Consider the following 16826-nt stretch of genomic DNA (forward strand, 5'->3'; position numbering starts at 1 on the left):
GCCTCAGTTTCCCCACCAACCCTTTGTCTTGTCTTATAGAGCGTAAGCTCTTTGGTTCAGGAACTTGTCTCTCACTGTGTTTACAGACAGTGCTGTGCCTTGCCCAATGGGCTCTGATTTCAGTTGGAGTTTCTAGGTGCTGATGTAATACAAATGATCACGTAGCTCGACTGGTGTGCCAATCTCTTCATGCCCTTTGACTGTGGCAGGAGACAGAGATATGCAGCGGATGGTGTCTCAGCAGAAGTGCAACCAGCTCCCCCGCCAGTGGCACCAGAACAACAGCTGGGTCTGGCTAAAACTCCCACAGAAATGTGGGGGAGCAGCAGCAGCTGATGGCAAATCGGTGGCTTATGTGCAGTGAGTTTGGTGGGTCTCAGCCATCCACCAAACCAGCCACCCTCATTGTTACTAACGGGCCCCTTTGCTGGCTGCCTTACTAGAGGCTCCAAGACTGAAGATAGGGTGACCAGATGTCCCGATTTTATAGGGACAGTCCCGATATTCGGGGCTTTTTCTTATGTAGGTGCCTATTACCCCCCACCCCGTCCTGATTTTTCACACTTTCTATCTGGTCACCCTACATGAAGATTGTGCGGGGGGAACGATACCAGGTATCTGTGGATAAAGAAGACTCCAGTCACCAGGGCGTTTGATCTGGCACCTTCCACCTGTGCTCTATTCACCCACCTTTTATTCCTTTAAAATCCATAAAGTGTGATTCATAAACACCCACCCCAACCGCGAGCCCTGAGAGGCCGATTTAACCATCCGTCAGGTGACATGCCCCAGCAGGGGAGGGCCCAGCACTGTTGCAGCTGGTTGCCATGGGGCGGCCCAATGTGTCTCAAGCAATGGGAAGGCGATTGAGAAGAAACCAGAGCTCTAAGGGCCATCATGGGGAAGCATTCCCAGGAGGAAGAACCCCAGAGCTCAATAGAACCATGCAGGTGCACCTGCCTGGGTTTCGCTCATTTCCTTAGCGCTTTCTTAACACTCAGAGGAACAAGCAGCCTGTTGCAGGCTTGAGTGTAATTCACAGGGAGCTGGTCTGATCAGAGCACGCAGCTCCAACTTTCTGGGGTGTTGCAAGGTTGGGCATTGAAGCAGTCTGGCCTAAGGATGATTTCAAGGAGCCTTAGACATTCCTGAGAACCATTCATGATGCTTCTTTGAGACCACCGGCGTTTTGGCATCAGAACCGTGATCTGCACCTGCCATCTAAGATCTTGGGCGCGCTCCGCAAACAATCATGAAGCATTAGGTAAGTAATGTTATGGATTATTCCTGGTTTGCAGCTGAGAAAACTGAGGCTCAGAGAGGGAGATTTTTCATGGCATTTAGGCACCTAAATCCAATGGAAGATGTGTCTTTCGAAAATCTACCCCAGTGAAGTTAAGTGACTCACCCAATGTCACGGGGCAAGTCAGTGGCAGAGGCAGGACTATTAACCAACTGGCTATATTCCCTCAGCTACTGTTCCGTTAGCTACACCCCTCCTCTTGTCCTCCGCAGGCCACTCCTCACCCCGATTCAAGTAGGAATCTGCAGAGGGAGCAGAGAGATTGAGGAACTCAGAATGTTGATGTTCTGTGTAATTAGGGCTCTGATTCCCCTTTCCATCACTTTGGCAGTATAAAGAATTGCCCCTTCGCGCTGCCAGAGCGGGGCTGTAATGCGAATGAGAACGAGGCCCAGCACACAGTGTAAACAGTCACCATTGTCTCTCCATTTGAGTCTTCATCTAGCCAATCTAGGTCTATTTAGTTCTTTTAATTTATCTCCCGGCCCCTTCAATGCTGTTGCTAACTCCACTTCGACACATTTCCCAATCACCCTGGTACCAGAGCCCTGGCAGGTCAGTAGGATGCTTGCAGGTCTGATCGAAATTTTAAACGCGTCAAAGTCGGGACGTCCCTGCAGCCACCCTCGCTCAGCTACGCCGCATGTGGATAGGCAGGAAATGCTAACAGGGCACCCAAGAGACGATGCACGGATAACTCAACTGTGGTGAGTTTCAGAGTAACAGCCGTGTTAGTCTGTATATATGCATCCGAAGAAGTGGGCTGTAGTCCACGAAAGCTTATGCTCTAATAAATTTGTTAGTCTCTAAGGTGCCACAAGTACTCCTGTTCTTCTTTCAACTGTGGTGTAAACTCTGCTGATTTAACAGCAGTAAGACCAACCCCAAGAATTCAAAAGCCTCCCCCGAAATCATGAGATTTTAAATAATACATTTTAGGCTCTTTTTATTTCCCTTTTGGATTTTTTTTTTTTTAATAGTCTCGAGGGCTGTGCCCAGGTCATGTTTTCAAGCTTTTTCTCTTCAACCGTAAGAGCTAGAAACTTTATTATTTTTGAAAAAATGAAAGCTGAGATTGACATGTCATCACCTGACTCCAGGAGCAGGGGCTTTCAGAAATACATCAAGTATCCCAGGGGCTGCATTTGGCCCCATATGCAGCAGCGGCAGAGTGGTGCATGGCAAAATATTAGCCATCATGGCTAGGAACTTAGGAATTGATCAGACCAGTGGTCCATCTAGGCCACTATCCTGTCTCTAATCCCCATGGCTTTAGAGGAAGCCAGCAGAAGGCTGCTATGGGATAATCCCCTCTTCGCGCCATGACCCCACGCCTGGGAAAAATTCCTCCCATCTCCCATGAATTAGACGTTGGCTGCTCTTGGAGCTTGGTGTTAAATCTGCGCCCTTGTATACATCGATGTGTAGATTCCAGAAGGGAGCATTGTGATCATCTTCTCTGCCCTCCTGCGTAACCCAGGCCAGAGAACTTCCCCAAAATAATTCCTAGAGCAGAGCTTTTAGGAAAACATCCAGTCCTGATTTTAAAATCGTCGGCAATGGGAACTTCACCACGACCCTTGGCAAATTGTTCCAGTGGCTAATTACCCTCACTGTCAAAAATTTACACCTGATTTCCAGTCTGAATTGGTCTAGCTTCAACTTCCGGCCATTGGCTCGTGTTGGACCTTTCCCTGCTCACGTGCTGCTTGTGGGAGTGATTGCCTGCAAGGAAATGCTGGTGGTCGCAGCCGTGCAATGAAATATCCCACGCAGATGTGAGGGGGGGATAATGGTGGACCGGAGCAGTGGCCTGACTAGAGGCTAACCTAATGTTACTTTTGGGTCTGATTCAACAGCCATTGTAGTCAGTGGGAAGCCTCCCATGTTGGATCAGTCCCTGTATGGACCCATCTGTGTGACCCCTACTCTTGTCTTCTGCAGGCCCTCCATGTCCCATCATCGCCAGAACTGTTGATGGCTTCGGTAGAATCCACTGGGTCAGAAGCTCCCCCTGTGGACCCGGATCCCCCCGCACCTCTGGCCTCCAAGAAGAAGAAGAAGAAATGGAAGGAGAAGGCCAAGGCCCCTGTGGAGGCAGGGGAAGGAGGAGACAAGCCTCTGAAGAGCCAAGCTGAGATCGAAGACCTCACCAAGGCAGGCCACCAGGCCCTGTTGCTTGGGGAGGCTCAGAAGGCCTTGGCTTGCTTCAAGAAGGCCTTTCTCTTGTCATTGGAAATCCCGAGCGTGCAGGTCCAGAAGGCCTGTGCTTTCAACCTGGGGGCGGCCTACGTGGAGACCGGGAAGCCAGAAAAGGGGCTGGAGTTCCTACTCAAGTCCCAGCCCAAGGAGGGAGAGGCTGGGGAGCACTTGGGGGACCTTTACTTTAACATGGGGGTGGCCCATGAGGGGCTACAGGACTTCCCCAAGGCCCTGGAGTATTTCCGCAAGGCCTTGGGTCACTACTGCCCAGCCCAGACTGGCAACCAGGCCGGCGCCTATATGAAGATGGGCTACTGTTACTTGGGGATGCAGGACCCTTCACGGGCAGCCCAGTGTTTCCAGGAAGCCGGGCAGGCCTACACCGCGGCTGAGAAGCTAGAAGGTGCCGTGGTGGCCCTGGCTGAGGCCAGTAATTACATGCTGCAGAGCCGGTGGTACGGGGCAGGGGAGATTGTCGAGGTGCTGAACAAATGCCAGCTGCTGTGTGAGAACATCCCAAACAAAGTCTTGCTGGGTAAGGCTGGGTGACTTGGGACTACCAAGCCATGCGAGCTGCAGCTCAGTGATTCAAGCCTATAACAAGCCTGTAGTGCACGGCACTGTCCTTTCTTTGTAAGGCCCTTTTACATTCCTAGGAACCTAGCTGGAGGCAGGCGCCATTTTGCGTCCCTTGAAGCGCAGCATGTTACAGAGGAGACACACATGCTGTGCTCTCCCTCATGGAGGCCGCAGGCTACGGATCAAACCCGGTACAGATCTGTGCAGCTGGTGCGAATGCGGTTTCCTTTGTATGGCACAGTAAATTCCTCGGAGCTCTCTGCTGCCGCTTTGTGTCCCGTCCAGATGGAGCTTGTTGTGAAGGAGACATGCACACTGTGCCTGCACTTTCTCTCTCTTTTTCTCTTTCTCTTTCTCTCTCCTTTGTCTAAAACCAAAGTTGTTTAGGCCAAAAGTACATAGTGGCTCTTTTCATACGGAAAGAATAACAAGGTTGGTAAGGAGTGAAAACCACTGCAGTCCAACCAGCAGTATACAGACCAGAAGAGACGAGAAGGGAGTAGCTGCTTGGGGGCCTCTACCCAACAGGGCTTGGTGGGTCTGAATGCTTCACAGGCCACTCACCACATCACAAAAGCCCCCAACAAAGTTGACCTTAGTTGTCTCCTTTCAGCAGAGGACCCAATGGGTCATGGGTAGAGTAGTCCAATGATGGGTAGTTAGGGATGTTTGGACTGTGAGGAACGATCCAGAGCCCTGTGGGATGGGCCAGTCGGTCGTTCCCGACTCTAACTTCTCCGATAAGGTCATTTGGTTTATGCTGCTCACTTAGTCATGCATTTGAAGTCTGAGTTCTTGCCCCTTTCTCTTGTCTTCCGACCTTTCATCCGAGAATCCAAGACCACAACCCAGTTCTCTCTCACTCTACAGGCAAGGTCTACAACGACATGGGCCTCAGTTATGCCCAGCTCAAGGTCTTCTCCCTGGCAGCCGAAAGCTTCGAGAAAGCCCTCCCGCTCTGCCAAGCCGACCAGGCAGACCGGCGCAAGGAAGCCGTGGTGCTGCAGAACCTGGGCGCTGCCCACAACACCTTGGAGAACTTCGGTGTGGCTCTGGGGTTCCACCAGAGAGCGGCTTTGCTGCACGGTAGGTGGCAGCGGGGCTGGAGAACGCGGGGCGCTGGAATCGAAGGCTCTGGAACTCTCCATCTAAAACCTTTCACAAACACTAAAGGGAGAATTTTGGTCTCTGGGCCTCTCAGTCTAGAACCTTTCAGGGGCGCTAGACTATAACAAGAGGAAGGAGACCAATAACATTTTGTCTTCCATCCATTAACAGCACAGACCCCCGGCTACTGATTCAGCATGGAGGGGGATGTCACCAGTCTTGGATACCCCAAATTAAACAAAAAGAACAGGAGTACTTGTGGCACCTTAGAGACTAACAAATTTATTAGAGCATAAGCTTTCGTGGACTACAGCCCACTTCTTCGGATGCTACTCTGAAACCAAATTAAACAGCATCCCTCTCCTCCCCCCATGTGCCTTTCTCTTTGACATGCAAACAATGGGACACAGCAGACGCTCACAGCACATCTTAGGAACACATAAATTGCCACAGGGGATCTGACCCATGGCTAGGAGCCACTGGGTCAGAGAAAGATGAAAAAAACCCTAGTGGACAATTATAGAATAAACAGAAAGTCTCTTCTTAGCCCATTCAGTTAGTGATGAGACACGTGCGCTGAAGCATGAGCGTTTATAACTCAAATAATTTCTTTATCTTATCTAATGTAATCATGGATGATAAATGCCTAGTCCTTTTTAAAATCATGTCCTTGCTGCCCTGTAGCGGTGAGTTCCACAAGTTAAATAGGCGTGATTTTAAAAAAGTATCCTTGGGATGGAGCAAAGGGAATTATGGGAACTTGACCTCAAGCTCCCACAATTTCCCATGGGGAAGGTTGCTATCCCACAATAAGAAACTTTAAAATAAGTAAGAAACTTTAAAATATGTTCTTCAGACAATTGGGGTTAAATAATTTTCGCTTTGAGCCAGCAAAATGGTGCTGTATCTGTTGAGGGAAATATAGAGCCTTTTTTTATGTACAGCAAGTCCTTCATGCTTTAGCTTCCAAAGATGTTTCAGGGCTGGTGGACTTCTTGTAGGACCTGGCAGTTTTTCAAACAGCAGCGTCTTTAGTTGATTAGATTATTAGAAGAATACTTCACTCATGATGAATGATACTTAACTTCAAGATAGCTTTATGCAAGAGAATTAATTAACTGACTTGGTGAGCCACTATTCCCCATTTGGAGGCTCAGACAGACTCATTTACAAAATATATTTTTCATTGTAAACACATGGGCGCACAAAGGTGAAAGCCAGTGTTTCGTATGAAGTAGGAGCTACTTTGGTTTGCCTCTTGGTGGCAGCCGCAAATACACTGCAAAAAAGTCCCACAAGGCCATGTGCCAAACAGTGGCACAGGGGACCCTGGGCTGCCTGCTAAAACAATGAGGAGTCCGGTGGCACCTTAAAGACTAACAGATTTATTAGGGCATAAGTTTTCGTGGGTAAAAAACCCACTTCTCCATGCATCTGAAGAAGTGGGGTTTTTTTCCCCACGAAAGTTTATGCCCAGGGTGCAGCATACTTCAGCGCACAGCCTGTAATGTTCCTTGAGCTGGCTAGATCAAAGCCAGTTCAGACACACCTCCCGATTGCAGTGTGGACGTACTCAGCGTGACACCAGCTCTGAAAGGGGATGTCTTTGGCTGTTTCCAGGTATGCTGGGGAACAGAAAGGCTCAAGGGCAGTGTTTTGGCAACTTGGCCTATGCATTCAGCCAGCTGGGGGACCACGAGGCCGCGGGGGAGAACTATCTGCATGCCATGCAGGCCTTCAAGGATTCGGGTAAGGGGAGCCGCGGCTCAGGATGGGGCGTTCGCCATCCCTAGTCCGTGGGCAGGTTTTTCTCCCTAGGAGCGTGTTGGGGGCCTGGTACCAGCCTCGCCGCTCAGTTCTGTTACGGTATCTAAGCAGCCCTCCCAAGCTAAGGAGATTCAGGCTGGATCAGCCTTTGGGTGGGAGGCCGCCAAGGAAGCTAAAAGAAGCGGTCCCTCGGAGTTGGCACTGCAGGAATGGGCTGGCACAGCGCTAGGGAATGCTGGGATGACGTCTGACCCTCCTGCTCTCTCTTCTGACCCAGTCTCCCCCTCTGTGTCCAGATGACCTCCCTGGGCAGTGGCAGGCTTGTGAAGGGCTAGGAGCAGCCCGCTTCCACTTAGGAGACCCCGAGAAGGCGATCCTGCATTACAAGGAGGCACTAACGTTGCTCTCTAAGTGCCGGGTAAGGCGTCTGGGTGCGTAGACCAATCCACACCCCACCAAGCCTGACCCTAAAGCCGTCTGTCAGGATGAAGGCCCTGGCTGTGCAATTCGGGGTGTCTGCGCCCTCGTAATGAGCTGGTCTCTCCTCCTCAAGTGACGGCTGGGAGGACGCGCCTGCTACGGCCTTTGCAAATGGAGACCTTCCCGGGTAAAATGGAAAGAATGATACTGACCAGATTGATCAGTGGGGGAGGATGTGAGGCTTTTATTAGGCTTGTAAAGTTCTTGGAGAGCCTCAGGCCTGGGTGAACTAGGATATTATTCATTCATCCGAACGCTTCCTGTTTAATTTGGGATCCTTGCTAGGAAAGCAACGTGGGGGGGCTAAGCAGTTCAAAAGCACGACCATGCCACGATTCAGTCAGACAGGCGACCCACGCCCACGTGCGGGATTGTAGCACCGGCCACCCCTTCTCCCCGTTCGGTCTAACGGGGCCCTCTTCCACTTCCCGGCAGGATGTCCCCGAAACGGCCCAGGAGCGGATCGTGAACAAGCTCACGGATGCCATCCAGTACCAGCTCTCTCTGAACAGCCGCTTCTCCCACGGGGGCGGGATAGCCGCGGCTGCCCCTCTGGTGAGTCATGAACGGCTTCCCCTTGGCCTCTGGGGACTGAAATTAGCCCTGCTCTGCGTGATCAGCAGGCGCAGGGGGGTTAGAGCAGCGGTCCCTGGTGGGTCTGCATGGCTGACCCTGGCACGTTCTTGAGGCTGGATTCTCACATGCACAAAGGCTCCGTATACTGCTGTGGGGGCATAAAGTTGGCCAAAACTGCCCCCCGAAAACCTCCAGGCGGGGCAGAGCTAAGGCATAAGGGCACAACACGACACCACCAACGGGGGCAGAGTGGGGCGTGGCCAGAGAGCACTGTGCTCCAGCTCTTCTCTCGGCTTCCCTGGGACCACAGGGAGCAGAGAATAGGTCAGAGCAACCCACAGGCAGTGCAGGGAACTGGATCCAGGTCTTGTAAGTGCCAGGCTAGTGCCCTAACCACTGGGCCGTCCTTCCTCGCGTGTCGCCGTCGGGCAGGGGACGCAGCTGCAGCTGGAACAAGGCTGTTGTGAGTATCTCTGCCCCACATGACGTCTTTGATTCTATCCTCGGCGGGTTTTTTAAATCCACTGAACTCTACGTTATTCGGCAATAGAGCCAATGCAGCGTTTTGCTGCAGCGTTTACTGCCCCCGCCCAAGCCTTATGGGCCCCCTGGTGAACAGTTAATGAAATTGTCCTGCTAGGGATGTCGGGGAAGCCTCGTCACTTGGATCCCTTTAGGCCTGGGTTTGCATCCCTGACTCACCTGAACAGTCCTGTAGGAATCTACGGAACCAAGGCCGAAAAAATCTCACGGTGTTGCAGAATAGGCTTAAGCAAACACCCCTACCTTGGCCAAGCCAGAATGTGGAGGAGGAGGTTGACTAGGGGATTTAATGCAAAACCTGCTCGCAGTTACAGCCGTGTAAGCCCATTGGCGTATAAGCTTGCATAGTTGTAACAGAGAAGAAAGGTCGGCCCTAGTTCTTTTCCATCTTTAATGCCTGTGATTCCATGAAGGCTAATGGGATCTTTGAATGTCCCTGAGAACTTCCTTCTAGTGCGCTCCACGGTGAAGAAATTCAACATGGCGTCTTAGACTATAAGGCCAGAAGGGACCAGCGTGGTCATCTAGTCTGACCTATTTGACAGTAATGGCTCGTAACGCTGACGTTCACCATGGTGGTTCTGCAGGGGGTCTGGATTGTTAGTGGAGAAAACTAGAGGGTAAATACTCAGGGTCTGATTCTTCCCTGCCCTGCTCCTTGTGCACTTATGCGGGTGAAAAATGCTACCAGATCAGAGAGGTCAAGTAACAGAGACAATACAGCTCAAGTGGCCAATCTGCTCTGTGTCGCTAAATAAGGAAAAGAGGTTTGTTTGCTTTTCCTGAGATCGATCTATCTATCTATCCTATCGACACACATCTATCTATCCCTATACACACCCATCATCATCTATCTAGCTACATACACACCCATCTATCTGTCTGTCTATCTAGCTATCTATCCCATCGAGGTGGATCTCTATCACTCCCAATGCTGTAGTTTCTAGGCACTGACACTCTCTATCTCTCTGCTCAGAAACACTTTCCTGGGAAGTTACAGACCTCCAGTCAGGTCCGGTTTTCCACAGCACTGCACCAGGGGCATGGGAACAGGCCCCAGGCATTGCACCAGGGAAGCAATTCGTAAGTAGGACAGCACGGACAACATGACACCCATCACTGTGGGGGTCTTTCCCCTTCCTTTCCCGTCTTGTTGGACGCGGTCAGTACCTTAACCAGAAAGCCAACCTTCTTCTCTGTGGCTATAACAGGTCCTTCGTGAAGCATATTCCCCCAGCAGAGACCACAGAGGAGCAATATGAGTCCGTGCTGGGTGCTTCAATGCATCCGAGACCTTCTCCACAGCGAAGGGCCCGGGGTGGCTCGCAGCACACTGGGAGGCAGCCTCTGCAGGGACCAAGTTACAGGGCTTCAGGTAAGAGGCTGGACGGATTGGAATAAGGTTTGGTACTACAGCGATGTGTCGAGGTCCCAGCTGAGATCTAAGCCCTGTTCTCATAGTCTTGAAGGTCAGAAGGGACCAGCATGATCATCTAGTCTGACCTCCTACACACTGCTGCATAGGCAGTCCCAGCCCTGAAGGATGTATATCTCAATGACAGAGGATTATGCTATGGAGTGTCGTGGTACCCGGGTCGGTCCCAGGATGTTAGAGAGACAAGGTGGGGGAGGTCATAGCTTTTATGGGACCAACTGCTGGTGGTGAGAGAGACCAGCTTTCGAGCTTACCCAGAGCTCTTCTTCAGGTCTGGGAAAGGTACTCCCAGGGTCACAGCTATAGAGCGATCGCTGTCTATCACTATCAGTTCTCATTCTCAAAGGAAACCTGCCCAACACTTTCCAAAGACGAGTCTGGGAGCTTAAATTCCTAACTCCGCTCGACACAGAAGACCATGGACTGAACAGAGACACTGGATTTATGGCTTATTGCAACCATCTGTAACCCACTAACCTCCTCTTTTTATCCTGTGACTGCAGAAGTTTTAATGGGCCACTCTGCCTTGAATGGTCCCTTACAATCTGAGCTAACTACTTATGCCAAGCAAATCTGTTCCATCTGGCATTTTGCTGTGATGCTCGGAGTTCCTTTCCCAGACCTGAAGAAGATCTCTGTGTGGCTCGAAAGCCTGTCTCTCTCCCCAACCGAAGCTGGGGCAATAAAAGCTATTCCCTCACCCACCTTGTCTCGCTAAAGGATTATCTCCGTTTTACAAAGGGCAAGTTACAGCACAGAAAAATAAGGGACTTGCTCAAGGTCACACAAGGAGTCTGTGTCAGAGCCAGGATTTGTACCCAGCTCTCCTGAGTCCCAAATCCAGGGCCTTAGGCACAGGATTCCTGGGTTCTGTTACCAGCTCTGCTACTGGCCTGCTGGGTGACCTTGGGCAAATCACTTCCCCGCTCTGTGCCTCAGTTTCCCCATCAGTATAATAGAGATAATGATACTGACCTCTTTTGTAAGGCGCTTTGTGATCTGCTGATGAAAAATGCAATATATCAGATAGGCATTATAGTATTAATTATAATTATTACCTAACCATTTAAACTTCTTCTTTGAAGAGGTGGGTGCTGCACAGACAACGGTCCTGGTGGAAGGATCCACGCTAGATCACAGAGACCCACGCTGCCGCCCGGTGCTAGCACACAATCGCTGCGAGGAGCTCAACAGCGCTGTCACGGCTCCAGAATATCACAACCAGCCTCAGGCTAATAGGTGGGTAAAAGAGAGACTCAAAATAGGTTCTGGCTGGTAAAAGTGCAGCAGGAAGTTGTAACACTGATGGTGCACCGGGCCATTGCATCATGAAGTGGTGTAACCATAAAGACGCTCAGTGATGTTGTATCATGATACAAATTTCACAAGAAGACTGAGGCAGCCTCTGGGAGAGATACAAAGTTTAGCGTCCACGTTGTATGTTAATCTTATACATAATTGTAGATACACTTGTCCCGGGTTCACCTGAGCCATCTTGCAAAGCAAGTGTGCCTTAATTTAATAGCAATAAATCTATGTAACTCAAGCTGGCCGCCTGGCCTTTAATTTCATAACATAAGAACTAGAGTCCTTCAAGGGCCCAACCAAAATGGTGAAGTCAAAGGTAACCCCAGTGTTGTCTGCTAGTTAGTGCAATGGACATGGAGTCTGGTCTCCTGGGTTCTATTCCCCACTATTGGGAGAAGCACTCTCCAGTGGCCAGGGAAAGGATGACTAGGAAGATGGTTAGGGGCCTATCTTGGGACTGGTTTCTTGGGTTAAAAAATAACAGGAAAGATCCTTCCTTCCCTGTCCCAGTTCCCCTAGAAGAAGCAACTAACCCTTTTTCTCTTCCATGCTGGGCTCTGATTGGCTTTTGCCTGCTCCTGGCCTTTCTAGCCAGTGGAGGACCAATTCTGGTTGGTCCTGCCTGCAACTGACCCTGGGTGGCCGCTCTAGGCAGTTCTTGGAGGTCTGAATTCACTGCTCTTTTTCTTCAAAAGGATGCCTTCTTCGAGAGGGTTGCACCAAGGCAGTGGAGCCTCCAGTGGGGGGCAGCAAATGCCTAGATCACCCATCACAACACTGATGGAAAAATACGATAACAGTGATTGTAATATAGTAGTTACTAGTACTTAACATGTGTGGGGAGAGGGTCAGAGGGTTCACAGACCCAGCCAAAAAATAATAATAATAGAGCAGGGTCACCATGCGGTGGACTTCAAGCACCATTTTACCGAAGCGGGTGCTCCCAGACGGCAATAGACCCCCCACACACACTTTTTTCAGCCCACTTTAAGCACCGATAGTTCCCACCCTTATAAGACTCAAAATGAAGGGCTAAAACAGGTATAAAAATAATTAGAATTGATATTAGCTAAAATCACACATCCTATTAGCTAAAAGATACGTAATATTAACTCCAAGCAGGTGTAAAAATAATTGTAATTGGTATGCTGATTGGAGTCAAGGCTGGAGTGTGATTTAGTAAAGGGAAAATACATGGATCTTAATGTTTCATTACACAGAGAAATTGACAATTAAACCTTGCCTTGGTATTTCTGAATTTTGTACGGTTTGGAACATGAGAAAGGACCAATGAGAGCAACGGTAGCTCGGGTTCTATGGAGTCTTTTTGTTTATGAATTAGACATGAAGATCTAGGTGTGAATTCTCATTGCCAGAGCAATATAAAGGGGCCCTTGTGTAAATGAAAATCCAGACTCTAATTTAGCCTGTCATGTTTCTGATTATCCTGTCACTGTCATATCAAAGTGCCTTTGCTTTGTTTGCCTAGCAATTTGAACAACACTTACCTGCACCCGGATCCTTTCTACTACAACTGCCTGCAGAATGGGAGATGCCATCATTCATCGAAAAGTAAGCAGGAAAACAAAATATTGATGCCTTATAAAGAAAGCAATGCTAGGTCCTGATTCCCCATCGGCCTGCACCTTGTGCCGTCCTTTGCAGCATGTCCAAAGCTCTGCGAGTCTTACGATATTTGGGGTTTTTCTTCAAGCCCCAGCTGCTGGAGTCAGGTGATTGCATGAGAATCTCAGCTCTCAGGGTTCTTTTTAAATGGTTCTAGCCCTTGTGATTGCAAAGAAAAGCTTTGAAAATGTGAATTGAGTGTAACACTAGAGGATAAAAATACCCCAGACTAAATAAAAACAATCCTAACTTTTATTTTTAATTATTATGATAAATTTCATGATTTTAGGAGGGCTGATGCATTTTGAACACTTGTGGGCGGCAATTCTGCATGCACGCCTATGCAAAGTGTGCGTAGTATGCTACCAAATCAGAGGCAGCACGGTCCAGTGGATAGAGCGCTGAACTGGGTGTCAAGAGACCTGGGTTCTCTTATTCCTGAATAAGTCCTTAAAACGGGCCATGGGGGCTGTGTGTGGTCATTAGACATGATCCACTGGTTTGGATTAAGTGCGTATCAGGGATTGGACATTTATGTGGGTATCAGGAGTAGATGGAGCTTTCATAATTAATGACAGCAAATTCTGGAAGGAATCTCTCATGCTCCAGGGCTGAAGCTGAGACCTAAATATTAAAAATCAGCATGAGATCTACGTAGGGGACAGATAATCCCCCATCTGCCTACTGTTGCAGGGGTTGCACAGGGTTTAATTCATAGAGTTTAAGGTCAGATCATATAACACAGGCCTTTAAATTCCACCCAGTCACTGCAGAACTGAGCCCAAGAACTTGGGTTTGGCTAACGCATCTCTTCCAGGCAGGCAGACAGGCTTGCTCTGAAGACCTAAAGAAATGGAAGGTTCTTCCTCTGACCACGCGGCCGGCCACTGTCACAGACAGGATATGGACTAGGTGGACGTTGGGAGTGATCCATTCGGCCGTTCCTATGTTTATCGGGCCAGGTTCATGCCTGGTATAACTCCATTGTTTTCCACTGAAACCGAGCTGTAAAATACAAGCAAACGGGGAATATTTTGTATCGACTGGAAGTAAATGTTTCCGCTTGGGCCGTTGCTGAGTGTTGCTCTTTTCCATCAGATTTCACAGGCCCTCACGACTATGAAACCCTCCGACTTAGAACGAGGACCCTGGAGCGGTAGGTGATGCTGCAGTGGGAACAGTTCCCAGGCCATGGGGGCGGGATCGTTTGTCGGGAGTAGGTCCATTGGGAGTTGGGTTGGGATCACACAATGAATTCACCCCACCAACTTCTCTGCAGCACCCCAGCGAGGAAATAAGGCCATTGCTCGGGTACTGAGTAGAGCTGGAAGAAGTGTGGCCTAGCGGTGGGAGCTTGGAAAGAGAAACTAGAGCTGCTAGCTAGTGGAATCCGCTGCCCAGACAGCTCACCTGTCTGATCCCCCGGCGGCGTGCGGAGTCACTGCAACTCCTCGCCCTGCGTCACAGCCGGAACACCTAAAAAACAGTGTTAATTGCTCCCCTCGTGTTTGCTCCCCTCCTAGAGCTGCTGCCAACCCAGCTGGATGTCTCCCTGGCGAGAGACCGGAGCCCTGGCCACAGCAAAGGAGACGCAGGTTCGAGTCCATAATGTGCACGCTCATGTGATGGTAAATTACAGCGGCTTGGCTTTACTCTGCTCTGAGTAAACCAGGGATGCTTAGACATTGAGTCATAGCAGGGTGCAGGGCACATTTACCCTTCTCGGTCTACAAAGCCCTCCACAGACTTCCCCCCGACCTCTTCAAGGCACCGTCCTCCTCTCTGTCCCTCCACCACTGGTGCAAGGGCCTTCTCCTCTGCACCCCTCGCCCTCTGGAGCAACCTCCATCTTGCCGAATCCCCAGCTCATCCCGCCTGAGACACGAGACAGGATGTCTTTCCACAAGTCGTTGGGCTCAGCATAGGAGTGGCCGAGCACAATCCCCCAGCCGTGTATTAGCCAGACGAGATGACCGTGGAGGTCCTTCCTGACATTACAAATCCATGATGCAAATTTGGATGATAAGCGCTTTGGGGCAGGGAGCGTCGTTTTGTACAGTAGCTTGCACCATGGGGTCAGGATAGAGCTCCCGAGTGCAATGGCTTACACATAATAAAATGCAAATATATCTTTCCTCCCTCCCTCTCTACTGCTGTTTGACTTTGCACACTACAAATAACTGGCAATCAGTCGTCACCGTACGTTGCTTTGCAATCGTTTGGCTGTAAGCTGCTCTCCAATGGGGTGCTGTATATTTTACTATATATAACAGGTCTGCTTCAAAGGCACCTTGGCTAGGTACCACTTCTTGCCCAGGCGTTACTCTGTTGTAAATAGCAATGATCTCTCCTGTCTGTAACCTCTGCTGCATGTAAGATACACCAAGATGCTCCTAGTCAATGGATATAAGGGAGCCCCGGTTAGTGTGAGACGGTCTAATTTACACCACCTCTGAGTTTGGCCCTTGGTCACTGGACTCTGGAAAGCCAAGGGCTGCTGATTTCATCACACACACACACACACACACACACACACACACACACACACCCCGTTTCCTGGGTCACAGTGGGGCCAGTGCAAACTTCCACTGGCTTAAGATCAAGCTCTGAAATCATGAGCCTTCAGAACTTGAGCTAAAGGAGTAACTCCCTTAGCTGGCAGCTGTAGTAGACTCTTAACCACTTCTCTGGGTCAGCCACTGCAAGAAGACAGAGACCCACACTCCTCTACTGTGGGTACCACTCTTAGGTCACGCAATAGGATCCTCAGATGGGACTGTGAAGCCTTCTGCGTCAAGGCACCACTAGCACTCGATAAAGGGGACCAGGGTAAAGGATAGGAGGGTGGAACAGATGCCTACAAGGAAGGAGTGGGCTGAGGTGGTATCTCATTCTTGGGTACTCAGTGGAAACCGTTACCAACAGAGTAACCAAATCCTGCAGTCCTTACTCAGGAAAAACCTCACTGGGAAACTCGACTGAGTGAGGACCCCGGGGTTTGGTCCAATATAAACAAGTAAAGGTGTAGGAGCAGGGCCTTAGAATGTTACCTCTTCAGGGCAGAGGCTGTGTCTCACCGTGTGTGTGTGTGTGTGTACAACTCCTAGCACAATGGGCCTTTGATCCCAGTTGGAGCCTTGAGCTGTGACCATAACACAAATAATAAAGTTAGCAACAGCTTTTTTCGTTCTCAAAGTGGCATTCACAGCAACATCTGCTTTAAATTCACATTCTTTTGGTTGCTGTTTCTTGCTGTAAAATATTATTATGAATAAATCTGTATTTTGTACAAGGTGTCACAACTTTTGTGTGTCCTCCTTTCTGCTGGATGTTACTTGGCACCCTGCACACTACAAGCGCTCACCAGAGGTGAGGTGCACCCCCTGTGTGTGAGATCTATGCACCACAAAATCCTTATGAAATACACCTCTGTGCGTGGGATCTATGAAGTACTAAATCCAGGTGAAATCCCCCCCCCCCCCCGTGCGTGGGATCTAAGCACTACCAAGTCCTGGTGAAATACACCACTTACATCCTACTTAACCCCCTTAGGCACATGGCCCTTTGCACAGGGGCAAAATTTTACCCACAGAGAAAATAGAGTAAAATCTACCCTCAGCTGATTTGATAGTGTTTTTCACCTGCTTTGCACTGGTGTGAATGATTGCACATGATGCAGGATGGTGGTGCATCAGGCTCTGTGGCAAGGTGGTGCACTCACTGGCAGAGAACCTCCTGCTGGTTGGTCTGGGAATTAGCTCTTTCAGCTTTAGAGCGCCTCCTGCTGGCCAGCGTCTCACTTGCTGCTGCCTGCTTCTCCCTTTCTTCAGGTACCACCCTTCAGTTCACCCCACATCCCTCCCAGCCCACGGTGCCCCTTCTCTGGGGTATTGCCCCACA

The 16826-nt window shown here is 49.9% G+C and overlaps 1 protein-coding gene across 1 annotated transcript; it reads left to right on the forward strand.

Moving 5' to 3' along the window:
* Positions 1–979: 979 nt before the first annotated feature.
* TTC24 (tetratricopeptide repeat domain 24) lies at positions 980–16218 on the forward strand. Its single transcript, XM_054011006.1, has 12 exons — positions 980–1264; positions 3248–4040; positions 4955–5170; positions 6812–6940; positions 7255–7376; positions 7874–7993; positions 9534–9640; positions 9769–9932; positions 11078–11231; positions 12790–12872; positions 14025–14082; positions 14450–16218. The coding sequence occupies exons 2-12, from the start codon at positions 3281–3283 to the stop codon at positions 14550–14552; spliced, it is 2016 nt and encodes a 671-aa protein (XP_053866981.1). The 5' UTR covers positions 980–1264; positions 3248–3280; the 3' UTR covers positions 14553–16218.
* Positions 16219–16826: the final 608 nt, after the last annotated feature.

Source organism: Malaclemys terrapin, chromosome 21 (assembly GCF_027887155.1).
Source record: "Malaclemys terrapin pileata isolate rMalTer1 chromosome 21, rMalTer1.hap1, whole genome shotgun sequence".
In the NCBI taxonomy this organism is placed as follows: Eukaryota; Metazoa; Chordata; order Testudines; family Emydidae; genus Malaclemys; species Malaclemys terrapin.

Excerpts from the sequence above, each read along its gene's own strand:
- TTC24 (XM_054011006.1), top strand. The coding sequence starts at position 3,281 with ATGGCTTCGGTAGAATCCACTGGGTCAGAAGCTCCCCCTGTGGACCCG. Across the intron at positions 5,171-6,811 it reads GAGAGCGGCTTTGCTGCACG|GTATGCTGGGGAACAGAAAG; the intron begins GTAGGTGGCAGC and ends GGCTGTTTCCAG. Across the intron at positions 12,873-14,024 it reads ATGCCATCATTCATCGAAAA|ATTTCACAGGCCCTCACGAC; the intron begins GTAAGCAGGAAA and ends CTTTTCCATCAG.